The sequence below is a fragment of the Podarcis filfolensis genome (genome assembly GCF_964270895.1).
Source record: "Podarcis filfolensis genome assembly, chromosome: 5".
In the NCBI taxonomy this organism is placed as follows: Eukaryota; Metazoa; Chordata; class Lepidosauria; order Squamata; family Lacertidae; genus Podarcis; species Podarcis filfolensis.
In genome coordinates this window covers 36,061,984-36,089,535 of record NC_139608.1, presented here as the reverse complement: position 1 = coordinate 36,089,535, position 27,552 = coordinate 36,061,984, and the positions used below count along the sequence as shown (strand labels likewise).

Below are 27,552 nucleotides of genomic sequence, written 5' to 3'. Positions count from 1 at the left end.
CTGGCAAAGGCAGAGCAGCACACGGAAACGCTGTTTACCTTCCCACCAGAGTGGAACCTATTGGATGAGAATATTCTATGTGAAGCACAGAAAATATGTCCCTTTTTTAGTGCCTTTGTACATTATCATCTCCAGGCAATGACATGATAACCCTAATAAACCTGTCATTTAGGCCAGTAGCTCCATATAATGAATGGACCCATCAGAAAATTGAACAGACACATTGGCAGTGCACCATTACTGAAGATGAATGTAAAGGGGTCAGCAAATTTTTTCAGCAGGGGGCTGGTCCACTGTCCCTCAGACCTTGTGGGGTGCTGGACTATTTTTTTTTGGGGGGGGGGTGAACAAATTCCTATGCCCCACAAATAACCCAGAGATGCATTTTAAATAAAAGGACACATTCTACTCATGTATAAATATGCTGATTCCCGGACCTTCCGCAGGCTGGATTTAGAAGGTAATTTGGCCGGATCCGGCCCCCGGGCCTTAGTTTGCCTACCCATGGATTAATCCCTTCCTTACATTGTAATCCTAAACACATTTACAACCAATCAAGTTTTGTTAAAATCAGTTAACTTTACTTCCCGATAGATGTGTTTTTTACTTGATAGTGATCTCCATGGGTTAAATCGGAATACTGAAAATATAGAAAGGTGTTTTCTGTACCTCCTTCCCAGTTCTGCAAGCTGAAGTCTGAGCATTTCCCAGAAGTTATGTAACACTAAAAATAAAAAAGTTTCCAATGACTAGGACTAGGCTGGAGATATACTTATTGTGTGTTTATATGTCTTTGTTAAATATTTCTTTTCAAAGGGATATTGCCAGCTTCATGCCTTGGGCTCTTCTGCACAATCAGTTCATTGTACCATAAATGCACTTCTGTTCCTCATTTGTCGCACCTACACCTCATGACTTTCCTCATGGTTGTGCTTCTGTTGCCTGCATTTCTGCTGCCAAACACTCAAAGCCACAGTCTTTTCTATTTATCAAAGCAGAGCACTTCCATAAAAAGCCATTATCATAATGCTCACCACATGAAATGTGGGTCCACGACTACTGTGAGCAATAATCAGATATTTTTTCCAACATGGCTAGTGATCAGCCACACAACTTATCATTTGCACCCACAGGGTGCAAGGAAAAAAACAACCAGTGACATATTAGGAAACTTTACTGCTTTGTTTTCTAGGGTTGATCTAACTCCTTAGAGGCTCTGTTCTGCCGGAGATAACATGTAATAAACAAAAGTATCTTCTCCTTTATGCCTGCCCTCCTGTTTCTTCTAAAGCTTCTGCACCTATATTCTAATCCGGTGTTGTCTTCAGCCTTCAGTCTAATCCTCAGTCACAAAATCAAAATCTATTCCATCTCCTTGGCTGTCTGTCCTCGGAGTAAAGCAGGAAATATTTGGAAACTTGCCATCTTGAGGGAAGAGCAGGAAAGGGGAGAGGAATTCCCAAGCCACCCCCTGGAATGTTCCTGCAAGTCAAAGGATATTGTGCCTTTTTGTTAGTTGCAAACAGCCATCACCTGTCAAATGGGGGCAGATGGGGGGGAAGAGAAGCTTCATTGTGGGGTGTGCAGTGAGAGGAGCAGATGGTAAAGGCAGGTTCTTTCTTTTTTAATCAGCCTTCTTTGGCATTAAAGACAACAGATCCTCTCACAGCTTTGATTAAATAAGATTTATTTCCACAGGCAGCTGGCAGGCAGAATGCTTATCCCCAGTCAATAAATACCCCTCCTCTAACAACAAGCTGCCTGCACTCGCCTCATGCAGACACACAAATACATGAACAGAGTTTCCAAGAATGAACTCCCTGAATCCACAACCAAATTGCCCAGAAAACTTAGACTAAGGACTCTTCCCCATATAGTACACATAATAAGCCCTTGTACTTTTTCTTCTTTGTTGGGAGATTAAACAGAAAAGGGGCTAGGTCCCCTTCTGAAAGATGCGGAGACCTCTCCCCTTCTTAGCATGCAATCTTCAGGACAAACACAGAGGACTGTAGTGCTTTTGTTTTTGTATTTATGAAATCACACTTCTTATGGTAACTGTCTTGAGCATCCCATTACTGGATGGAAAGGCAGAGGGGAAAATATTTCAAAAATAATAATAATAAGCACTTTATAAAATGGGGCCAGCAGGCTCAAGTCTAGCATGGTTCTGTGACTTGTGGACTGGAATTTTGGTCCCACGACCCCCAGTGTCCTTGAGGCTGGCAAGGGCAAAGCATTCTGTGCCCCCTACACTCCTGGATATTATCTCACCTCCTCTCAAGTCAGCCTGAAGGTTTAAGACACCTTGCAACATTTCACAGCTTTGCAAACTGCTTTGGCTGAAAAGCAACGTACATTTTAAAAATTAAAATAAATGCTTTGGGAGATTTATGCCCTGGTATGAAGAGGGGGAAAAACTATTCTGGGACTGCACCCCAGGAATCCAGCAAGAAGCATCCCCAAAAAAATTTCAAAGCAGACCAGTTAGATTTCTTCCTGCACTATGAGAGTAGTGAACAATGTCTAATATAACAGGATAGCTTCATGGGAAGACAAAAGAGGAGTGTGCCTTTTGAGGGGTAAAGTCAAACTGTTGAAAGGTTACAGTACCTGCTGTGACTGTAAAGACCAATACAAGAGAGACATGTTTTATTGCTGATGGGGCACATGAAGGCATCCGGTTGTGCTGCTACAGATGCACCATGGCCAGTGGCCGACTTTGGACTTTAAAATTTCAGCAGCACCTTGTGCGCTGCCAAACTTCATCACCTTCCCCCCTGCCGCTTCTTGCCTTCCATTGTTCATCATTGTTGCAGTGCCCTCTGCGGTGCCCTCTCAGCTCAGTGTCCAGTATGGCTGAACCAGTCACACTCCCCTAAATCCACCTCTGCCATAGTGTTTCTTCTCTCTGTGTTCCTTCCGGCAGTCATTCCTCCACTGGTCACTGTTGTGGATATGTGACCAGTCTGATTTCCCCCAGGATTTGTGGTTGTCTACAAGGGATTCCTACACAGCAGGGTTAATGTTGCCAGCATTCATGCTACTTTTGCAGATATCTTTGTAACACGGACCTGGTGCCTGAAGCCAGCCACCTGTAGAGCGGTGTTTGCCAACCTTGGGTCTCCAGCTGTTTTTGGACCACAACTCCCATCATCCCTAGCTAGCAAGACCAGTGGTCAGGGATAATGGGAATTGTAGTCTGAAGACAGCTGGAGACCAAAAACAGCAAGATGGTCCCACCATCTTCCATTCTGTGGAAATGACCCAGCCAGCATAGACATATTTGAGACAGGTATGTGAAAATGCTGGGAATATGGGCTTGGGAGAGCACATCTGTCCTGCCATGTGATGCTCAAAATCTTCCTGATGCAGTGCATATGGAAGGCATTGAAATGTTGCTCCTGGCAGGTGTAAGTTGTCCATGACTCACTACCATAAACAACACACAAGCCTGGTAGACCTTCATCTTAGTATTGGACGTTAGCATCACATTCTCCCTTTTGGAGAGGCAAGCCAATGCCGTAGCTGCCTTGCCAATACACTTGTCCAGCTCAGCGTCAATGGAGAGGCTGCTGGTTATGGAGGAATCCAGGTAGACATATTAATCTGCCATCTCAAGCATGTGGTGGTAGACTCAGCTCTACATGCTTTATATACCAAAATCAGAGGCAAATATTAATGCAAGGGCAAGTGTGGCAAAGCTGATTACACACATCCCCCTCTGCTGGCTCCGTTGTTCCTTTACAACGTTCTTTATCCGCTTACTAGCGTCACCCTTAGAGATGCCATTACTGTTGGGGTACATCCAGATAGCGGTATTTTCAAGGGTCAGATATGCTGATTCAGGATGCCTGACAATGTTCACAAGCCACAGGGGAAACAGGGCCAATCCTTGCTAGCCTAAGCAGCACACTAGAGATTCAGCGCAGTCTAAAAGTTGCTGTGACAAAGCTCTACATTGGTGGGTACTTTTTTGCATGGAGTATCTTCCCTCTCTGCTAAGTCTGGAATTGGATGTTTTCAGCAGCTGATGGATTGCTGAATGGGGCACAACTGTAGTAAGCCTGAGGCCTTGCCATCAGATCTTGAGGCCTGCCCAGAAAAGTAAGCAGCCTTGCCAAAGGACAGGGGAACAGCAGGAACCCCAAAATTTGGGATCCTCTCCAAAACAGCTGGAAGAGGTGAGTGTAGAAAGTTGAGGAAGAACTGTGAGTGGAAGGAGTCATATTTGCTATCTTTTTGCATTTGTGCAACTCCACCTCTTTCAGCCCCCTAAGCTGGGGAACTGGGTGTGTGAAGAGCAGCTTATTGATTGAATAGGACACAGCTGTGGGCAGCCTGACAAATCTCATAAAAGCAAACTCTACCCTCAGCCAGTTCAGGGGACCAGTTCAGCTTTGTTCATGCAATAGTTGGTGAGTTTGTGGTCTGGTAAGAGGTTGAGTGGTGTGGTCAGTGAGAAGCGGTTACTATCAGTACTCAATTACAGTACTGATACTTTATTGGCAGTTTGTGTTGAAGGTTTCATTGCATATTTTTGTAATTGGTGCATTTTTTAAAACTTGCTGCGTATTGCTTTAAATATATTTCCTCTATTAAACTGTACAGTAATGGTCTTAAATAAACTGGCTGCGGGGAAACTCCGCTGTCTGGAAGATGTATTAGAAAGGGCCAGGAGCAACTAATTTATTTTTGGAGACTCCTCACAAAACAAGCTCCCCCTACCCCTCTTTTAGAAGAAAACGTAGCTGAGTTGGGGTGGGGGGAGAGAGGCTTAAGCAATGGGAGGCACTGGGGAAGTTAGGCGAGTTTTACACTCTGGAGTCCGACCTAATATCTGCGTGCCCCTCAGCCAATTTAGAATAGTTAGCAAATGCACATTTCCAGCGCATTCGTGGCCTCCTTCCTGCGCACAGCGAGGCGTCAGGCTATTATTCCGCGGCGCGCGCCGACTGGGCTGCACGGCTAGTGGGGACGCAGCGTCGCGCCCCCTCCCGGGCTCCGGCGTTAATCGCAACCACGGGAGCGAACAGGCTGCCGAGCCGCCTCGACAAGCCTCTCTTTGCAGCGAGCAGCTTTTGATCGCGGAGTGGGGGGAGGCGGACCTGGCGCTCTCGCATTCCTGGCATAGCAGCAGCAGCCTCTTCGCGCGGCCCAGCCTCCCCGGCTCTCATTACAGCTGGCGGAGGCAGGCTGTGCGCTCAGTTTGCCTTCCTTCCAGCAGGGGCGGACGCAGGCAGGCGCTGCGCGGGGCTTTACATGCACCCCCTCGGCTCACTCAGGCGCTGAAGCCAGGAGGAGCGCGCAAGCCGCGGAGCCGGACATTTGCTGGGGTTGAGCCCTCGCTTCCTGCCCGGCGCTAAGAGCGGGTCCGAACCGAGCCCGCAGTTTAGCCCGAAGCTATTGTGGGGCTGCGATGGTCCGGTAAGTTCCGCGCCACGCGGGAGCGACTGCAAGCAAGGGGAGCGCGCGAGAGAGAGAGACATTGAGAATGGTTGTGTGACATATGTCCTTCGGCATAGCTGGAGACCGCCAAGCAGCGGCCAACTTTTCCCGCATTTGGAGTCGGCTCTCACCGTGGCGACTACCTGGTGACACACTGGTGGGAGATCAAACCATCCCAAACCCGAACTCTTGCTATAAAACGGGGGGGGGGGGGAGAGAGAGAGACCTCCAAAGCGATTGCCCTGTTTGCTTTGCCTTGGACAAATTTTCTGTCTTTCCCTCCTAAATTTTGATCTGGAGGTGCGTCTCCCTTCAGCTCCTTGCCTCCTTCTGGTGTCCTCTCCCCCCACCAAAAAAAGAGAGAAAAAAATCTCCCCAGACTTTTCCTAGGTTGTCTTCATTCTCTGTTCGCCTTGCCCGAATCTCTCGTGCGCGGGCAGGTAACGTTTCCAGGCGTGGGTGGGACCAGGGTGCTGCTGCTTGGGGCTGGGGGGCGCGCGTGGGCTGGGCGGGCAGGTGCTGCTAGGGGCATCCCTCTCGCGCGCGGCCGCCTTGGCTTTGTCTGGCCTGCCGCTGGCCGCTGCTTCCCGGAGCCCGGAGCTCTCGCTCTCACTTCGCAGGAATGTTAATTGCAATCCAAACCCCGATGATGTCAGGGCAGAACTATTTGGAAAACAAAGAGCGGGCAGCGAGGCAGGGGAAACTCGAAATACTGCGCAGATGGCAATCTGCTGAGTGCGCTTCGGGCGATCGCTCCCCATTACATGCATTTGGGCTGGAAGGACGGCGACGGGTGGGGGCGCGGCGGGATCCTGGCCTTGGCTGCCGCTGCTTAGGGAGACTTTTTGCATTTTTTCCACGGGAGCGGAGAATTTGTCGCAGATAGTTAAGATAAGGAAGCACTCAGAGGCTGGTGGCACTTAAAGACGAGCAGCCTAGCAAAGCAGTGCCGGGGAAGCGTGCATAGGATTGCAGCCTGAGGCTAAAAGCTGTGCGCCCATTCCTAGGACTAAGCTCCATTGAGCTCGGTGAGTCTTAACTTCCGATGGACATGCCTGGATTGCTCCGTCGTTTATTGTTCACCTTTTAAGGAGTGAACTCTCCTTAAAAAAGAAATAAGCTAACATTTGCTGCAAAAAAAAGTACTTCTGGCATGTTTGACCCTTTCTGGAATTTAGCATCAAGATAATGGTGTCTCAGACTTTATACACTGCAAAGTGCAGTAGAAATATTTATTCCCTTCGTTAAGCCCCCTTGCCTGGAAAATAGTTATGGAGCTCATAAAATGAGTGCAATTAAAAACCATGAAGCAGCTTGTCCTATTCAATGTGCTACAGAAATACCCAATAATGTCTGGTTGTTAAAATTTTGCAATTCAATTAATCTGCAAAAATTACTTGTTAATACCCCCTCTTTTTCTCCATTTGGTTATTAATTTGGGATAGGGTTCACCTATGCAATTAATCTCAACTCTTTACAGTACAAGGACTTAATATAGCATTGCAGAATGGCATTACAGGATGGAAGGGTGGGTGAACAGAATTAGCCATCTCCTGTTCGTTTTCCCTCTCCCCACTTCCCTTACAGGACCTTGTTTCCCAAATAGCTTACTAAGGTAAACTAGAGCATGCTTTCATTGGAATTGGCTTTGCCCTTTCTGTGACCCTGGTAGTAGAGCCATCGGCACCATGCAATTTTAAAATATTGCTTACGCTAATGCCTTTGGTCGTGTGCAGAGTGCCTTTCCTTGGCCGGAGTCAGTCTCTGTGCATCAGAAGGTAAGTTAGAGGACATGGGTTGGTTTCCAGCTGTGGAGCCACCCTGTAGCAACTGCAACTACTGGCTGTTCTGCAGCACTGACAATACCTTCTTTGTGAGGTTTCTGTTCTCATTTAAAGGAAACAAATGTTTAACTGGAATTTACCCAGAGACCATTTTCATGCTCTGATTTTCATTCTGGCATTGAGTAAAATATTTGTGTGTTGGTTGAGTGACTTGTGACTCCTCACCGATGAAAGATTTTCTGCAGACAGTTTAGTAGATGGTCTCTTTTCAGGATATTGCTAATGGTAGGATGATTGTTAAACAGGTAACAGACTTGCCTAAATAGGAATGAGCCTTCTGGGAACACCTTATACATGATACTTGACCTTCTTTGCCATTCTGAAATATGACCTTGAGAACTGTTATAGAACCAATGCAGCCTGCAACTTCTAGATTACTATTGTAACTTGTTGGCTGATGCTTACTGAGTCAATCATGCTTCTTTGCTCCTGGCCTGCTTAACAAGGTTGTTGTTAGGAAAAACTAGATTTGAAAAGAGCACATCACTTTGTTCATTCCCCACAGTTTAGCTGTGATACTCTGCATCCTTACTTGGGAGAAAGTCCCATTGAAAGCAGACTTTCTTCTGAATGGAGATGCACAGGATCTTCAATAGATTGCTGTCCTACAAAGGAGTTCAGGGCTACAAGCCCAAGAACAGATGGAAGAAAGCCCTATTTGAGACACATTTATTTATGGCATTTACCCCAAGAATTCTGAAAGACACATATCAGATATAAATGAGCAATTAAAACAAACAACTAGTTAATGTTTATCACGCTGGCATCCCAGCTTTTCTCCAAGAAACATGTAAAGATATGTGATTTCATCCTCACAACAACCCTGTTAGCATGAGGGGCATGTGACCTTTTTAAAAACCAGGTCCTAGTCCCTTAAATCTCAAGATGGAAAACTGGAAGGGTTTCTTCCTGCAGACTCAACCGAGCAGTGCTTTCTATCCCTACTGACTCTTGCTCTCTTCACTTTTAGGATCATTTGGCTGGGCCGTCACTGTTAGATTCCGGGGATAGTATCTTCTGTACCTTTGGAAAGCGCTTGTGGGCAGCCAGTTTAGCTGAGAATGAGGACAGCTGAGGATTCCTCTGGGACTGTCCTTCACCGCCTCATCCAGGAGCAGCTGAGGTATGGCAACCTCACAGAGAACCGCACTCTCCTGGCAATACAGCAGCAGGCCTTGCGTGGAGGAGGAAGCGGTGGCAGCCCACGGTCCTCCCTTGAGAGCCTCACCCAGGAGGAGAGCCAGATGGTCCAGCAGTCCACACGGCAGGAGCCACAGGGCCAGGAGCACCATGGCGACCACTTCTACCTGGAGAATAATATGTACCACCTCTACCAGCCTCAGCACAAGGGAGAGGAGCTACCCACCTACGAGGAGGCGAAAGCGCATTCTCAGTATTACGCCTCGCAACGAGGGCAGCAGGTTGGGGTTGCCGCGCTCGGGGCACACGCTGAAGGCGGGCAACGCAGGGCCTACACCTCGGATGCCAGCAGCCCACACCAGGACGAGTCGCTGAAGGAGCTGAAGCACGGGCATGTGAGGTCGCTCAGTGAACGGCTCCTGCAGATGTCACTTGAGAGGAACGGAGCCAAAGCTCAGAACCACATGAGCTCCTCTCACAGCTACCCTCAGCTCTCTAGGCACCACCATCTCTCTGTCCCTAGAGGGAAGCCCTCTGAGGCACCAGAATCTCGAGGGCCTCCTCCAGAATACCCCTATGTCATCCCTTCACAGGAGGCGCCAGGGGGTTACCTCCCAGACCCCAGGCATCACTTCAGAGAAGGCCCAGCATTTCAGCATCCTGAAATCAGGTAACCAATCACACTGTTGCTCTTTACACACCCTCATGTGTTTCAGATGTTGGTGAAAGATGGGATGATTCCACAAAGACTTAGGTGGTGGACTGGGTTAGTCATGCAGTTGACACAAGGGTGGAAATTCATGATTGGCAAGTGTTCGGAAGGTGCTTGAGGAGAACTGATTGGTTGTTCCGGTTCCTTTGGTTGGAAAGTAAGTTCCCTTTTTCCAAGAATGGAAGTGATTTTGAAATGTAATGAATGGAAGTGGGATGTGGTAGATGGGAGATAACAGACTCAGAAATTTGTGTACCTGATCAGCTTGAGAGGTATAAACTAGCTTCCAGTGCTGTTGTTTTTCCATATTTACCTTTAATTGTGGAAACCACCTTCCTTTGTGGGCTTGAATGTTTGGTTCTGATTGATTGATTGATTGATTGAATTTATATACCACCCTATACCTAAAGGAGGTACTAGTGAATGTAGAAAGATAGCAAAGCAAAAAGAGATGGACATTTGCCTAAAGATGCACATTGTCCCAGGAAAGCAAAGAAGCTGCAGGTTATAGAAATATTTGAAGGAACTAAGCACCCTACAAAAGAGAAGAAGGTTGCTTCATTGACTTTTAGCCTCAGCTATGAAGCAACTAAGTGAAAAGGCTCAAAGTTCACATGGCTTTGTTTTGGGATAGGGCGGGTCAGGGCTTCACCATTAGCCAATCAAGTCATGCACAAAATGATGGGGAGGAGTCAAAGAGTTGCTTTTCTTCCTGTACCATGTACAGCTTCATATTTAGGAAGATGGCATGTGCGAGATTAAATCTAGGACACATGTAAGCAAGGTGGGAAAGGAGAGCAACAATGTTCTGCTTAGCAGAAACTGCATGTGGTTCTTTGCAAAACCTTTTCTGGTTAGAGGGTGGTAAGTGATGAGTGTGACCAAAGTCTGCCCTGCCTTGAAAATGGGGGACTAGTTTTGGAAAACTGTTAAAATGATATACACTGAAATTCAACCAGGGGGATACGAGGAAGTTACTTAACAATGTTACTAAGTTTGGTTTAAATATGGTTGAGATTTATGTTTGTTTAAAAAATATTTTGGAAAATCAATAAAAAATTGAACAAAAATGAAAATGGGGGACTTATCCTATCTCATTAACATGCCATTGCCCTTCCAAGATTGTGAGTTGCACTGCCATACTATATGAGTATGCTGAAGGTTGATCTTCGGCATTGTACATCATTCTGAAGTTGTCTTATGAAAGACTTACTTGCTCAGGAATATTCTATTTCTATTGATGTCTTAGGACATTTATAGCTGGCTTCACAGCTGCCTGCCACAGTTTGTGACTTGCTGGCTAAAGCCAGCCCCTTTATAGAAGCATGGGGTGGGGACTGGGAACAGAACCATGGCTTGCTTTCTGTGAGGCAAATGGTAGTGAATGCTGACAGGAAGAGATAATGTTGGAGACAGGAAATAAGCCTCTTTCCAGGGGAACAAAAGGAGAGGGTGGTGGCTACATGCTGAGAGGAAGGTGCATTTATTCTTGCTTGCTCCAAGATCACTTCACAAGAATGTCTGAATAAGCCTCAGTCAGATGAAATCATATATTCTTGGACAACACCTTCCCATTCAGGCCCCAGGAAAGTGGCCATTTGAATTCTAAGAATTTCAAGCTGTCCTTCTGCAGATGTTTGAGTTGTGAGCAACCCCTTTAAAAAAAAAAGTCAGGCTTGTGCATATCATGGATTCTTCTAGATTTACTAAATTGCCCATTTCATATTCTCAGGCCATACTTGATTATTGCACCCAGATAATGAGCATTTAAACAAGTTCACAAAATTTGTTTTTATTGACCATTTGAACATACCCAGATTAAGCTGCAGTCCTCCCCATACTTCAAAATAATTATGGAGAGGACTGTAGCTTAATCAGGGTAAGCCCTATTGGATTCAGTGGGGCTTGCTTTTGAGTAACCATAGGTATATACCGTCACAATTGACGCTCACCCATTGACATAAATTAGCTTACTTCTCTGACAACATGATATTATGCATATTTACTGTGTTCAGTGGGTTTTCCTCTAACGTGTTTAGGATTGTAGCCTAAGTAAATGCATTTAGCATCCAGGTACAAGTAACTTCAGTAGTAATCTTAGCTGCCACAGAATTATCAATCAAATCTGCAGAATAATAAATTAATCTTAATGTATACAAATTTTTCAAACTGGCACATTCTCCTTTATGGATTGTGCAATATATATTCCATTGTGAATCAAAATACTGGTTTCTTTAATGCCAGGAGCTGTAAAAGTTTGTGGTGAGTGGCTGCTTCTTTCAACACAATTCTGTACTCCTCTGTGTTTTAAACATGTGCCAAATGATGAGTGAGATCATGTTTGCTCTACAAACACAGGGAGTCTGGGAAGGAGTAGCTTGTAAGGATGCAATGGTTGCGAAAATATTATGGCTTTAAACATGGACTCCTCTTTACCCCGGTTCTTATCCTCCTCTTAACTATGCTGATTGACCCTCACTTTCCTTCACAGTCAAACTTGGCCAGTGAAAATTTACATTTTTTAAATCAGTGGTTGGCACTGACTGATGCCATGGAGTCCATGTCTTATGAAATAGGGGCTGTGTCTTTCTCAAAAAAATAAATTGGGAGGTCTTCAAGAATCTTTTCTGCCTATAATAATTCGCTGATGTGCCTCCTATAACCCTGGGTGGGGAAGTGGGAAGAGTAATTTATGAGGGAATACAATAGGAGTCTAAAACAATCTGGCTTGCTTCCCCAGATGCTTGGAGTGGTATTCAGTGTAGCGGTATTGTGACATTTCTCCTTGTGAATTGGAAAGTTCTCCTCCAGGGTGCAGACAGGATGATGGTTCAGGGTGCACACAGGAAGGCGGGTGGAAATCCCATTGTGTTAGCAAGAATTTAGTTGAATTGCTGAGCTTGGGAGGAAGCCTCATGGATTTTTCGCTGACTGAACATGTATAGGATTATACTGTTAGTGAAAAGTCAATGTGAAAAGTCCCTGTACCATTAGGTTTTAAAGCAATAAGTTCAAGTTGCCGTATCCTTGAGGCGTAGTATTTTGGGCTGTTCATTTGAGTGCATTAGGTACCTGCTTGGAACTAGGGTTTGCACAGTACTGCTGCAAAAATCAGTGCTCAGGCCTTCTTGCCCAAGGTGCTTGCCTTTAATTCCTTCATCTCTGCTTTCTTTATAGAGTGATGCAGGCCCAGATGCCCCAAGCCTACCTGCCCCACCAACAGGCTGCCCTGTGCCATAGTCCTCTGGGGTCTCTCACTCCTGCCGGGATGGAGGCTCTTATGTCAGCCCAGGCTGCTTCTGCCAGTAGCCACTTGTCCCAAATGAAAGCCGTGTTGATGGACAACGAGACGTTGCTGAGAGAGAACGAGAAGCTCCGCAGGGAAAACGAGATGCTGCGGAGGGAAGTGGAAAACTACGGCGAAAAAGCCAGCTGCATACAGAAGGTAAAAGAGCAGGCATAGTAGCTGTTGTTTTCTGAGGAGCTCACTCGACCCAAAGCACTTGCAAGAGATGCAGACCCCCTTATGGGTTGCATCTATTCCAGGCAAGATACTCCACACCTGACAATTGCTCCTCAAGGTGCAAGAGCTGGGGTGAGGAACGTCCGGCCCAAGGGGCAGGGTCTGATGCGGCCATCTTGGTCTTCCAAGTGTTGTCTGGCTGTACTGTTCACCGGGTCTGTGGTGCTCTCTCATCTGGTATATTTGCTTAGCTGGAATGTAGCCTTGAGTGGTGATGCTGCTGCTTGCTTGTCTGGATGGAGGGTGGAAAGGAGGATGGGGGCGTTTGTGGAAGCCTCTGGTCTTGTATGAGTGGAATGTAGCCCACTATACAAAGGTAACAATTGCATTCTTTGCTCCACCCACTATTGTCTCTGGCCCTACTCACCACCGACCTGTAACCTCTGAGAGGTTGCCCATGATGGACTGAGAAAGAGTCGCAGCTGCTGTTCTAGAGGTTAAATCCATTGTTTGACATAAGAAATGGATTCCTTAAAGCCACTTCTTGACTGCCTCTCTTCTAAGTTGACATAGCTGGTAGCAAGACTGCAAACATGCCTTCCCCACAATGACTCCTCCCAGAGGTGCAGCATCTATTACCATCAGCCATGCTGGCTGAGGATGCTGGGAACTGTAGCAAACCAGAAAAAAGAGAGAAGAAGCAACTCAGGATGCTGGATATTTTATTTATTAAAAAAATCCAAGCAGGAGCTATAGGAAAGGGGACAATATATCACATAAAATTACAGAGCATAAGCACATAGGTTTTCGTCCACAATTAAAACAGACGAATGTAATTTCTTTGAAGCCTAAAACCAATGGAATAATTTTATATCCTCGACATACATACTCAGTATGCAAAATTGAAGCAAAGAAGGTCTGGAGGGCACCAGTTTTTGTAGGGGAGCTATGGTAGGAGGGTTGCTTTTAAACTGTAGGAAAGGTTCACAGCTAAAGTTGCTTTCTTTGCATACTGTGTTGAAAGAACCAGGAATGTTAAAGTTGGATTTTTTTCTTAGTGTTTCTCCTCTCCAATAGGGCTAGTGAGCTGGCTTGTATCTCCCAGTATGATTTTAGGACTAGCTGCAGAGAACTGGCTCAGTTTTTAAGGAAGGTAGTCATGTCAACAAGCTCTGGCCCATAAGTGTGGGCCGGGGGGCCACATGTGGCCCTTGGAACTCTCCCCGTTTATACACTTTACTAGTCCTGTTCTACACGCCCCCCAGGTGTTTTTGCTTGGTTGGAAAGTTCCTTGGAACTCTGATAACGCATCCTGCTTACTTACTTGCTTGCATGGATGCATGATAGAACCATGGGTTTGTTTCTAGTCTACTGTACAAAGCTAAAATTTACATTTGTTGCTTAGCCCAATTTTGACTCTGGTCCTGCCGTCAAAGGCATGTGGCTCTCAAAGGTTTCCTAAAAGGGAGTATGGGCCTCAAACTGGTCCCCTTGATGTAGCAGACCCTCCAGCTGTCCCTGTTTTCCAGGGATGTCCCTGATTTAGAGAAGCCGTTCCGGTTTCTGATTTGATCCAAGAATGTCCTGCTTTTCCTTAGGACGTCCCTATTTTCATTGGAGAAATGTTGGAGGGTATGGTAGGATGTCCTTATTTTCATTGCTGTCTGAAGGCAATCCTGCATAGGGAAGTTTTTTTTAAAATGTTTTGTTGTTTTTATATATGTTGAAAGCAACCCAGTAAGAGTGTCTGGGGTATAAATAGTAAAATTATTATGGAATGGGACATCCCTATTTTCATCAGAGAAATGTTGGAGGGTATGCTGTAGTGAAAGTGTATATCCAGGCATTATGAACCAGACATTGTGGCTGGGAGCAGTCCTGATGCTCCCTAGAAAATGCCTCACAACCCCAGCCTTGTCTTCAGGAGCATTTCCTGAAATCCTTTGACTCTTGTCTTTTGTCCCCCAGAACAGCTGTCGTGAAAATACATCTCCCTTAATTTTGTTTAATCACCCCCCCCCCATTAAGCAGCTGTGGAGCACAAGCACCACAGCACACAACAGGTCTTAATCTGCAGCAGTTGTTGAGTACATAGAAAAGAGTCCATTCACCACCTCTATTAGCAGTTGTGCCCTCTCCCTATCAAGCCCTCCCTGTTGGGGTCTGCACTAAGGCGAGTCACAGAAAGCCTTTTGTGCAAAGGCGCACAAGGAGAGGCCTGTTGTGTCCCAGCTTCAGCCAAGGGTGAGACTGCTCCCTTTTGAACTAGCTAGTTATTTGGGGACTGTAAGGGGCACGTGCCAGGGCTACAGAGGTGGGGATGCAGAGGGAATGTGCCAAGCCTGCAAAGGAAAGGGGTAAAAATGGAACACATAATTGGATGTCAGGACCCTGCCAGCTGGTACTTGGGTAGGGGTGAGGAAAGAGAAAAGGAAAGGAAAGGAAAGAGTGCAGAATATACAAGCACCATTTGGATTTGTCTAGCACTGATAGCCTCTCTGGGAGAAACAGAGGGAGGGTGATAGGGTGAATTTTATTGCTTGTTTTCAAAATAAGCGCCAAGCCCTGTTAACTGCTGAGAGCTCAAGCCCCAGCTTATGCTAGATAGCTGAGCAAAGCGGCAGAGCATGGGGCACAAGCGTTTTAGGAAATCCGAATTGCACACTGGCTTGTTTGATTTATCTTGGAGTGGAATCCAGAAACATTGAGAGCTTTTTGGGCTGGTATTTTAGTTGCACATCTGGGTGAGAAGGCAAGTGTGTGTGTGTGTGTGTGTGTGTGTGTGTGTGTGTGTCATACATGAAATTAAGTGTCCCATACAAACTTTAAACTGCTTTGAAACAATTTTAATGGCCTTGAGTTGCCTCATTAAATCCTGGAATTTGTATTTAGTGAGGGTGTCCATTTACTCCAAATTCAAAAGTCTCAACTTTTTAAAAGTAAATATTTTTCCATTAATTGCTTGTATACATTCACATGCAAAATACTGCTGTAATGGAGCAGTATTATTAACAACCAATCTGGCAACAAAAGGACAAGGTTTTGCTCAGAAACAGCATCTTGGGACAGGTACATAGTAAGCAACGTCTCCCTGTATATTGCATCTTACATTTTATTCATGCCTTGCCATTTTTTCATGCTTTTCCTGTGCTTCGCCTTCTGAGCCTATTTGTTTCATGAATCAAAGCAGCCTACAAAATTCAAATCCATATTCAGAACCCAAGTTCCAGTTATTAAGAGATGGTTGCCTATATTCCCATTCAGTGTGCAAAGTACATATCTTGAGCAGTTATCATTAAGGGGCATTCATATATCTTCTCATACAGACTATTCATTTTAACTAAAGTCTCTTTGCTGTCTTCTTTAGCTGGAAACAGAGATTCAGCGAATTTCAGAAGACTATGAAAACCTAATGAAGGCATCTTCTAAGAGAGAGGCATTGGAGAAGGCAATGAGGAACAAGAAGGATGGAGAGATGCGGCGGTTGCAGGACTTCAACCGAGATCTGAGAGGTAAGATGACAGAGATGGCCTAGTATACCTTGCTCCCAATATCTGTGTAGAGGAAATTTTTGTTATAAGAAAGATGCATGCATGACTGAAGCTTCCAATCCTGTATACCTTTAAAACAGAGATGGGGGAATCTGTGGACCTTCAGGTGTTGTACTACAACTCGCATCATGCCTGTCCATTGCCCATTCTGACTGAGACTGATAAAGCCTCAGAGTCTGGCAATATCTGGAGTGTCACAGTTTAGCCACTCCTGCTTTAAAACAAACTCCTTAGGCAGGCAGTTGAATTGCATGTCTGCTCACCAGAGGCCCTGACTCAATTCATATAATTGTGAATGAGCTACAGACCTGTACATTTCCTCCTCCTCTTGCATGTGACTTCTCTATCTTGTCTGTTAAATTGTGGGCTCCCAGTTGTGATTTTGCAGTGTGTATGCCTATGGGAATCTGTTTAGCTATGAGCTGACAATAAAGAGGGAAGCTGTGCACATGAGAGCTGAGGAGCGTGCAAGCCCATGGCTTATCCAGTCCTCCAAACCATTGTTTGGAAAACTTTCCAACCTGCATTGTTTAGCTTGGCAGACCCTGGAAGCCACATAATAATAAAAATTAAATACCTTGGGTAATATCAGACATTAATCATGCTCTGGAGTAGACCTCCTGAAATAAATGGACTTGCATTACTTATCAATATATTTCTGTGGGCATGCTCTTAGTATAATTAATGTTGAATATCTCCCCCTAAGTTTCTATACCCTGGCACTAGAAGAAAAATATAATAAAGAAACCTAACAAAGCAAAAAATGTGGTAAGAGTGTCCCAAGGCTTTGAATTAAAAGTGTTGCTGGTTCTACTTTAAATATATATAGCAAAGATTTTCTGATCCATCAAAGCGTCATTGCTAGTAGCCATGCAACCCTGCCATTACTGTCTGTAACAGGAATGGGAAACTTGTGGCCCTTCAGATTGCTGTTGGACTACAATTCCCATATTTCCTGACCATTGGCTATGCTTCCTGGGACTGATAGGAGTTGGAGTCCAACAACAACTGGAGGACCACATATTGGTAGCAGACTGCCATCACTTGACAGGTTATACCACTCCTTCCTATTACTCCACGAACCTCTGTATGAAATAAATTAAATCCTGATTTATTTATTTTCTTTCATTTTGCCACAGAGAGGCTGGAATCTGCAAACAAGCAGCTGGCCAGCCGGGCACAGGAAAACCAAGAAGGGAACCAAGGGACTATGGCAAAACTTATTGCCCAAAGTAAGTCTCTTCAAAAGGCTTCTGCTGTTGTGACTGTAGCTCTAACCTAGTTGGGCTGGGTTTGTTTGTTTTTTAACACTGTGGTCCTTATTCCTGATGCTTTCCTGTGAATGGGTTGGGAAGGGAGGAAAAGTAAAGGTTCCTTTAAGATTGAAGAGGAGGCGTATCCTCTCTTGGAAGCTTTTTGCCATTCCCCAGAGAGCGCTAAGCTGTTCTTGGCACTTAAACTAGAGGCATTAATCACCACAGCCATCAGTGTGACCTGGATTCTTTGCATTCCAGTGGCTGTTACGGCTGTTCCAGCACACAAGCTACACTCCCTCTGTTGAGAGTCCTGGGCCCAACTTGTTCATTCTCTCTCTCCCTTTCCCTCTCTCTCCTGCTATTGTTCTGAATTTTTTGAAAAAGGAGAGATAGTTGCCAAGGGATGGGGATAGTACTTGTTCTTAAGTTTTCAATATCCAACTTAAGGAAATGCCTTCCGTCCTTGAAGATTTCTCCTGCTCCCTCTCAGAAGCAGATCTTTCTTCCTGGCCTTGTAAATGCAAAACTGATATTCTTAAGCAAGATCCCCTGTACACAATGACTCAGAAGTAACTTACTCCCTCATAAGTTTGTTAGGGCTGCAGTAAAAAGGGATATACCCCAATGGCCTCTTTGTTAGTGGCTCTTCATTGTTGAAACTAAATTATGGACCAAGCCCCAGTCCTTCGCTTGTATCGATTCAGCTTTATATCGACCCCACTTCTTGTGGTCTGGGAAGACGCTCCCTTGCTCAGAGTTATGAGAGTGAGGGGAAGGGATTGCAGGAACTGATGCAGGAACTGCCAGAGCTCTGTTCCTCCTGGTTCCTGGTAAGGTATGAGGGAGGCAGCTCTGTAGCCAGTCCAGACATGCACGGTATAAAACTGCAAACACTTAAGTAGTATTTATTTTAGGCATGTATATACATTGGTTTTCGTGCAATTCGCTTTTGTGAGGAAAGTGACTACAAATACAGTTAATTATAACAATAACTGAAGCTTTTCAGATGACTGTGCCAAGTTCCCACAGGTTTTTCCTTTTGTTCATTGTGGGAAATGTGCATGGTGCCCCCATCATGATCATATCATGGAAAATGAACAGTGTGGGAACACCTAAATCAGGGCATTGATACCTAGGATCCATAGTATAAGAGAGAGCATCTTGGCACAAATTGGTACACTCCCCTGCCCCATAGTGTCAGTCAGCTTCCTGGGCACAGGTCCAATGTAACCTCTCCCCCCCCCAACCCCATGGAATAATTAAACAAGTTAAAGGTCAATGGCTACTAAGAATGGAGGCAACACCCATTTCTCTTGACTTGTTGAATGGCTGGTTTAGTTTGTGGTGGCTAAAAGTTATTGGTTGATACTGTGTGGTTGGTTTTTGGCTGTGTTGCCTCCCCCCTCCCCGCTCCCCCAATGATGTCCATGGATTGGTTGTAACGACCTTGCCTTTTCCTCATGTTTCCTCCCAGATTATGAGCACCAGCAGGAAAGGGAGAAGCTAGAGCAGGAGGTTGCACGGTTGCACAGCGCGAACGATGACCAACGCCGGCGGGCAGAGCTGCTGGAACAGGCTCTGAGCAGTGCCCAGGCTCGGGCCGCCAAAACAGAGGACGAGCTGAGGAAGAAACGGGCGTATGTGGAAAAAGTGGAGAGGCTGCAGCAGGCACTGGGCCAGCTCCAAGCTGCCTGTGAAAAACGCGAGCAGCTGGAACTGCGTCTCCGCACTCGGTTGGAGCAGGAGCTGAAGATGCTGCGGGCTCAGCAGGTGAGAAGGAAGGCCGAGCAACCCTGTGCTTCCAAATTGGGGCTATTTAGTCATTTCTGAAGAGTTGCAATCCTATTTCTTCCCCTTGAAAGATGCCCATCAATTTCACTTTTGCATAACTTGAAAGGAAATGCTTATAAAATATTAGAACAGTGGCATCTCCAACCCAATAACATTGGGGGTCCTGAAGCCTCAGGTGGCAAAATTGGAGCCACATCCTGAAGAGATTAATATTACAAATAATACGATTAATTGATGTGGATTGCTTTAAAACTAAAAGTGCCCAAATTCTCAAAAGTTGTTTGGGTTACGGTTGTATACACAATAACCTGGAAATAAATCCCAGTGGCGTGAATGGAACTTAACTTCCGAGTGGACACATTTGGGTTTGCACTGTTAATTCAGGGTCATTCCCAACACCAAACACATTATTGTAGGTGTGTTAATAGGCTGTTTCCACCAGTAGCCCAGAATGCAGACTCACTTGGGCCTCTCTTCCTCACTGATGATCTAGAGACAGATGGGAGCCCCTAGTGGAGCATCACCCGAGCTGAACCCCCACGTGCTCTCTGAGCAGCTGAGAGAAAGAGAAGAGAAGATCTTGGCCCTGGAGGCTGATATGACCAAGTGGGAGCAAAAGTACCTGGAAGAGTGCACCATGAGGCAGTTTGCCATGGATGCTGCTGCCACGGCGGCCGCACAGCGGGACACCACCATCATCAACCACTCCCCGCGCCACTCGCCCAACAGCAGCTTTGACGAGGACCTGCTGCTGGCAAACCACAAACATCAGGAGATGGAGAACAGGTTAGTCCTGCGTGAGATGGCATACAGGGTTACTCGTCCACTGCTCTGGTCCCAATGCAAAGGGAATGATTGGTCCCTTTGGTGCACTGCATGCCTTGAAAAAATGGCTTCTTTGCTTACATCCTGAAAAAAACATGCCAGAGGGAAGCTTGTGCTCCTGGTGCCTCTGAGAAGTCCCTTAACTAGTCAACAGCAGGAAAAACAGAGACAGGGCTTGGAGGGAAATCTCCATTGAGCTGCAGGAGAACTAGAGTCCGAAGGCCTAGAAAGGCTTCTGGTCTGATCCAGGAGAGATCTTTTTATGTTCTTCTCCATTGTTAGGAGTGCTAATGGCTGCATGCTACTTTCAGGATCTGCATGCCTCAGAATGTCAGTTGCTGGGGAAACAATTATTATCATATATATATATATATATATATATATATATATATATATATATATATATATATATATATATTTCTACCCTGTCTTTCAAGGCAGCTTGCAGATTAAAAACAAGAACCACAAAATACAACAGCAGGGTTTAGAGCACCTGTCCTGCTTCTGAATTTTCCATAGGCCTCTGGATGGGCCAGGATGCTGAAATAGATTGGCTTCCTTTGGTCTGATCCCACAGGGTTCATCTTCAGATGCTTCAGAAAGAATGCTTCCTGCATATTCTGATGTCATCCCGCCTTTTTCCTCACATTGTGTTTCCCCCCTCTCACTTCCCAGGTTAAAAGTACTTCATGCGCAAATACTCGAGAAGGATGCTGTCATCAAAGTCTTACAGCAGCGCTCTCGCAAGGACCCTAGCAAGGCTAACCAGGGCTCCCTGCGGCCTGCCAAATCTGTTCCTGCCATCTTTGCCGCTTCTGGTACCCAGTATTGGCCAGGTGCCTCTGTCAGCGAAAGTGGTTCCCGAGGGAGTCCAGGTAATAGAGGCTTTGCTTGATGCTAGACAAAGGTAGGGAGGGAGTCTATATCTAGAATGTATACAAGGGTGCTTTTTCTACTAGCTCCTGTTAAGCTTCCCATGAAACACTTGATGGTAGCTATATTTTATATGGAATTGGCATTCTTTAGCACCCACTTGTTATTATGCTGCTTAGGAGTCTGTTTCAGGAAGCAAAGCTTGGACACTTGCTCATGCTCATGTTCTGGATAAAATGCAGAAGAGGGTATTAGCATGCAGTTCTAGGACCCCCCTCCCAAAAAACCCAAAAAAACCACACACAAGGGCTTGTTCTTGGAAAGCTCCTCAACTTTTGCGAACCTCTTCTCACTTCTATTGTGTTTGCTCATCTAAAGGGGGCTCCTTTTCTCCTTCCTCCAGCACCCAAAGCCTCAGCAGAAGCAGCCACCACATCAGCTTGTGTCCCTCATGCCTTCCATGCCAAACACGGCAGCAAAGATGGGAGTACGCAGACAGAAGGCTTACCCGAGGGGACTCAGTGTGATGAACCCCAGCCTGAAAGCAGCGCCAGCAGTGGCAGTGCAGCAAATTCCCTAGGTGAGTGCCAGCGGTTGCTCTAACCTACAGAGTGCGGCTGTGAGGCTACCCTAGTGCCTGCCAATCTCCTAATGGGCTCTGCTAATAGCTGTGCTTGCAGTAAACCCTGTGAACTGCCTCCCCACCCCCCACCAGGGATGCCAGGCAAGGTTCACATAACTAAGAGGTGAACACAGAGCTGCTTTCAGCAGGCTAAATGCCAGGATCCAGATTCCTGCCATAGTGACTAATCATGAGTTTCGTGCAATGCGGTACAGGATTATCCTCTAGGAGCAGGTGGAGCAGAAAGTGGTGGGGGGGCAGTGTGTTTGGAGGGGGGAGAGAAGGGAGATTAAACAAAGGCTTATGCGGAAAGGCTGCATTGATTAAAGCTCCCTAAATTCCTTAGTAGTCTCTTAGAGACCCTTTTCCACAATAAAGCCCAGATGTCCCCAACTTCCCATTGTTGAAATAGCTTGGCATAGAGAGGAAAAGTTCTGAAGGAGGATTCAAGACAGGAAGGCGAAATCTTGAGTGTCTTCCTTCTCCTACTCTCCACCCATCCCACCCTCCAGAGATGATGGTACTTACCTCTACCTGTTGGGAGGGGGGCTCTTTCCACACCCAGAGCTGTGAACCCAAGATATTTATCCCCTGCCTTGAACCTACAAAGAGAAGGTGCCTAAGCATGCATCAGCTTCATACTAGGAGCTGGTTTTGATCAGCCTCCTCCAACATGTGGGTTGAATGAATGACAGATGCCCATGGTTAGGTCAATGTGACATGTGTTTCATTAGCATGAGGCAAGAGCTGCAGGTTTTAGTGCCTTGGCCCATCAAGTTTTTTCCCCCAGCGGGCTGCCTGTTTGCCAAGTTATTTTCCAATAGATGGCTCTTGAGCCTCCCTCACCCCCTTAGTTTCTGTCATGAGGATAAAAGGTTCGACTACAGAAGACACACTGAGGTCATTGATGGTTTGCACTGCTGCCTTGCAAAGCTTTGCACTCCTCCGCAGAGCACTTTGCGTTATAACATGGGCTGTATTTCTTTTTCCTCGCAGAGATTTTGCCAGCTGCTAAAGCCGTGGACTTGTCGGACATGGTGGAGATTCTCATCTGAGGAACTGGGGAGTGGGAATCCTCAGAGCACATGACCAGATCTTGCCACTCCTTAGCAGATTGCTGCCTTATCAGGGGACGGTAACAAACCAAGAGAGCAAGGACCGAAGGAAGCCTTCAGAGAATTAGGATGGCATGTGGCGTGCAGGGCAAAGACTTTTCAAGAAGGACTTGAAGGAAAACCCCACGCCGATCCTTTGATTTTTTCAGGCACAAAGCTGTGGCGGCAGCATGCCTCTCTGGGTTGTGAGCCTTCACGGTTGCCCAGGCAGGTCTCTCCCTTCCACCAGTGGACTGAGCAGCAGCAGCAGCTGCAGCACCATCAATTGAGGCCAGTCCTTGCACGGAAGCAACTGCTCCATGACTTTCTTAGCCACTGGCGTTCCCAAGAGATGGGAAGGCAAACGGCGAAGCCAGGTGGGACTCTCGTGCTGCCTGGATATGGCCCAACAGAGTGCAGGGCAGCAGCGGGGGGGGGCATGCTGGGGTTTGGCACCAAACGGGTTGATACTCCTGAATCACTGGGCTCCTGGCAGGTACCTGGACCTGAAGTGTAAGCTGTTGTAAGCAAAGAGTGTTTGTCTGGTGCTTGGTGTGGCTAGAACGAATTCCTTGCACCTTCTCCCCTCCCCACTCCCCCCCTCTCGTCCACTCTTCAGCTCCCAGGCAGAAAGACTGCTGCCGATACTGGGGGTTGCTAGCAGTGTGTTCCCATTGCCTGGGGGGTAGCACATGGCCTGTCACAGGTACTGGGGAAAGAGGAATAGAGGAGATGGGTCCCATCTCTGTCTTTATTTTTGTAAATAACTTATATAAGAACAAGCCCAAATAGTAATCAACATTTCAGCCACCGCCCCTCTGTTTGGCTTTTCCTGTCCCCTTTATGATATCTGCAGTGGATCTGCTTGATCTCTCTCTTTGCTCCACATCACTTAAACTAGTTCCCCCCCCCCCACTCCTTGTTTTGTTTTCAGAATTTCTTCAGTGTTTGCTTTTTCTTTTCCTCCATTTCATATCCTGTTTGTCCAGAGTTAAATATCCGCCTTCAGAGTCCTTCAGATTCCATTTCCTTTGAAGCAATTTCCCATGATGCTTCAGACTGGAATTTCCCTGCTCTTTGTTTGAACAGCAGCCACAAGCCAAGTGCTCCTGTTCCTGGATTGCTGTTTCCAAGCTGTTGTCTTCTTTTTTTTAAGGCAGAGGCATCCCATGTGGTATAGATCAGCACAGCTGTATTGGGATGAATGGCCCTGATCCCCAGTTTGTATAAAACTGGTGCCATTCCCATCAGCAGAGAATGCCATGTGGTTGAAAGCAGGATCATGGTTTGGGCCTCTCACTGATCTGAGCGATGCTGATTTGCAGGCGAAAATCATTTAGAAATGAATTGGAACTATTTCAAGAGAGCGAGGGAAGTATGGTGCGGTATGTGTGTGGGGGTTTGTGCTTGGAGCCTTGTGTGTTTATGAAGTGGAGAATGTGGCCAGCAGCTAGTAGTAGTTTTCTAAAAGAGAAAAAGGGCATTTGTGGGAATGATGCGAGTGAATATGCAGATTCTTTGTGTCACGAATGTGCCTTTAAGAAAAAGTTCTGGGCAAGGACTGATTACTGGTATATCATTTCTCTAGAACCACTCCAGAATCTACAGTAAGATGCAGGAGCCTTTTACACTCCCCTGCCTACTGACAGCTGGCTTCTGGCAGTAGTCAGTCGCAATATTCATCAAACCTTGGTGCTTTCTTGATTCTGCCTTCACACACCTTTGTCTCTGCTAAATGTGTGCATTTGCTGGACAACTGCATTTTTTTTTAATAAAAAAAAATCCCCCTTCATATAAGTATGTAAAAAGGTGTTCAGTTATTGTGCATTGTTTACAAAGTAAAAAAAAAAACAAAGCAAAAAAGTTATGAGAGAAAGATACACAGCTTAATATATTTTGCATTAATATTGGTATTCCTGTTTTAAGTATTTTTGTGCTGTGAACTTTTTTCTGCCAAAGACAGTGAGGGGTGTTTTTTTCCCTTTATTTTGGGTGCATTTTAAGTTATCTTAAGTATTTAAACGTAAACCTGACCGTTTTATTATGCCGCCCTATACCGAGATTGCTGTAGCATTCCACTTGGTATAACAATATTTTAATAATAAATAAATATTGTCTAATAAACTGCGAGACTGTTTCTTTTCTATGCCATTGTGATGGGGAAGGGCAATAAATCCACACATTGTAACACTTGTCGTGCTTCCCTGTTGTCTTCTGGGCGCAATCCACAACTTCCTTCATAAAAGCTCTATAAACAGCTTGAGGGTGGAATTTACCTGAGAAGCTACTTCCTCTTTCTCTCTCTGTGGTTCATAATGCAGTCCTAATCATATACATTTCTATTCTGAAGCAAGTCTGTGCTGTGTTCAATGGAATTCAGTTCCAGGTAAGTGTATGGACTTGTAGCCTATACACTTTCCTGGAATTAAGCTCCATTGAACTTAATGGGACTTCTGAATAGACATGTATAGGACCTACTTCCTTAGCCCAAGGACCTCAGTGGCATCTATGCATACGTCTCCTCCACATTTCCCCCCCTCACAACATCCCTGTGAAGTAGGCTTCGCTGAGAGAAGGTGACTGGCCCAAGGTCACTAAGGATTTATGTCTCCAGGTCCAACACGCTAATCAGCTTGCTACATTTGCTCTTTGGAATGCACTGTGAGCATGTTGGTAACATTACTCATGCAACATATTCAGACTGCAGGCATGCATAAAAAGTTATTCTTGTTGGCAGCTCCACAATTATAGAATTGCCCTTGCTCACCCCAGTCTGCTTGTGGGTCTTTTGGAACCGTGGTCTTGTTTTCACTACCTTTTTTAGGGTAGGCTTTAGTGGGCCAAAATTAATACATTCAATTAAATGTTTGGGGAGAAGGGAATCCCTTGGCTCATTAACCATGAAATTTTGGATTAAGACTTCAAATTTATATATCACACCATCACTGTACCTGGCTTGGGTAGTGGGAAAGTTTAAATGATGATTTCCTTGTTGCCTGCTGTTGCACTAAACCTGCACTAGATGAGGTGGAGCTAATGAAGAACTGAGCCTACCAAACTTCACTCTGTCAAGAGTCCCTCAACTCTGACTTGACCATAGCCTTTGGTCTTTGCAGGTTCTCTGTCCTTCCTATAACACCACTTAGGAAATGTAACAAAAATCACAGAACAATGAGCTGGAGTGCAGGGAAGATGGATTCGACTTGGGCATGAGAAGAAGCTTCCTGTCTGAGAAATTGGTGGAACAACCTGGTTGGGCAGTCTTACTCACTGGAAGTTTTTAGAGACAGCACTGGAAAATTCCTTGGCACTCATTAGTTTAGCACTTCCTGCCGAAAGGCAGATGAGCAGCCAGACAAGATCTGCACAGGACTAGGTGATGGGAGAGCACAGCTAAAATGCGAAGAAGACTTGCAAGATGATGAGCGGCCTTTGTGAGATGGATTCCTGTAAGGTTGGGTTGGGTTGGTGGTTTAGTACTTCTGCAAATCTCCAGGTTCCCCCAGGCACGTGATACCTCCCTCTTGTAATACTGTAATATAAACTATTTTATACAAAATATAATGAAAGTAAATCTCTTTATTCACTAAAAATAAAAACTATAGAAAGTCACAAACTATGTATAGGAAATCATAACCAAATTATACTTTGCATTTGTAATTTTTATATTTTAAACAAGAAAATAAAAAAGCACTATACGCAAGTGAAAAATGTGTCGAGTCCATTTTTCACACAGCGTTAGTCCTCCTGACAGTAGTACCATTGAAATTCAGGACGGAAGCCAGAAGTGGTGGCCAGCTGGCTGGCCTGTAAATCTGCCACTGCCTTATCCAGACTGAATCTTCATCCCAAGCCATGGCTTCCTCCTCCTTGCACTGCTCCTTCTGCAAGCCCAATTCTTCATCCAAATTGGCAGCAGCAGAAGCAGTGGATCCCCAAAGCTGACCAAGGAGGAAGAAGGTGGCTGGCAGCAGAGCCAGTCAGCCTGGGGGTCTGGATCCTGGGACCCCTAGCAAGCAGAGGAGCCAGGGGAGCAGAGCCATAGCCTCTTTTGGCTGTCTCCCACCTCGGTCACCCACCCGCAACCCCTCGACATGCTGTAGTTTGCAGTACCATCCATCTGTCACCAAGTGAACTGCAGCGTGACAACACTCTTACATTTTATTATATGTATAGATAAGATATGCTGGATGCCATCAGCAACTTTAACAGCACTGGAAATGCTGGGTGGCTGAGCAGTTGGGATGTTGATGCTGTCTAGTACCATCTGTTGTGCCTTGATAGTCTGCTGTAACCACTTACCAGACCAGCAGCTGCAGGTACCAGTCTGCCCACTAGTACTGTACTTGCTATGACCCATGTGAAGTCTCAGTAAATATCCTTTAAAAAAAACGTGATACACAATAGCTGATTTGCTTTTCCTGCTCATCTCTTGTTTGTGTTGGCTTGGCCTTCCCTACATTGAACATGGCCCCTTAAATAATCCCACATTTCATTTCATTCCAGGGATTGGACACCCACCTTCCATCCAAACAGTGGAGGAGACTCTCAGAGTGAGTGTGGCAGGGGCTGGTGTAAGTGCCTTTCTTTCATTCATGAAGGTGCATGCTTGTCAGGGCTGGAGTCAGATGCTGGTCAGCAAGAAGCAGCAGAGTCAGTTGACACTGAAGTTAGCTCTTTATTCAAGTAAACTGCATAATAGCTCAGCAACACTTCCCAGTAGGTCTTGCTCCTATAGAGTAGTTGCCAGGACTGGAGGTCCCTGCCTTCCACTCCTGCTAAGGCTCCTCCTCTCCCAAGCAGTCTCGAACTGTGTCTGCACACCTCTGGCTTCTGTTCTGCTCTCCTCATGATCCTGCACGTTCTTGGAGACCAGAGGGGAGGGGAGCTTGTCGCAACAGGAGAGGGAGACCCCAGGGATTATTCAATATCT

At 45.8% G+C, this 27,552-nt stretch overlaps 1 protein-coding gene across 3 annotated transcripts; it reads left to right on the top strand.

The window, feature by feature from the left end:
* The first annotated feature begins 4,853 nt into the window (after positions 1-4,853).
* On the top strand, positions 4,854-24,743 carry AMOTL2 (angiomotin like 2). 3 transcript variants are annotated; one of them, XM_083614928.1, is made up of 10 exons: positions 4,854-5,427; positions 8,263-9,102; positions 12,322-12,589; positions 15,975-16,119; positions 17,298-17,390; positions 18,889-19,184; positions 19,699-19,991; positions 20,706-20,905; positions 21,307-21,483; positions 22,522-24,743. In XM_083614928.1, the coding sequence occupies exons 2-10, from the start codon at positions 8,354-8,356 to the stop codon at positions 22,578-22,580; spliced, it is 2,280 nt and encodes a 759-aa protein (XP_083471054.1). In that variant the 5' UTR covers positions 4,854-5,427; positions 8,263-8,353; the 3' UTR covers positions 22,581-24,743. The 3 variants fall into 3 exon arrangements, 2 of the variants coding, with proteins under 2 accessions (XP_083471054.1, XP_083471055.1); XM_083614929.1 differs by lacking the exon at positions 4,854-5,427 and adding an exon at positions 6,145-6,476; XR_014548494.1 differs by lacking the exons at positions 21,307-21,483; positions 22,522-24,743 and having other exon boundaries at positions 5,133-5,427; positions 19,699-20,404; positions 20,455-20,905.
* The last annotated feature ends 2,809 nt before the right edge of the window (positions 24,744-27,552 follow it).

Bases quoted from the DNA above. Each gene is read 5' to 3' on its own strand.
- AMOTL2 (XM_083614928.1), top strand. From the start codon at position 8,354: ATGAGGACAGCTGAGGATTCCTCTGGGACTGTCCTTCACCGCCTCATC. The intron at 12,590-15,974 runs GTAAAAGAGCAG...TGTCTTCTTTAG, and splicing joins AAGCCAGCTGCATACAGAAG to CTGGAAACAGAGATTCAGCG. The intron at 17,391-18,888 runs GTAAGTCTCTTC...GTTTCCTCCCAG, and splicing joins GGCAAAACTTATTGCCCAAA to ATTATGAGCACCAGCAGGAA.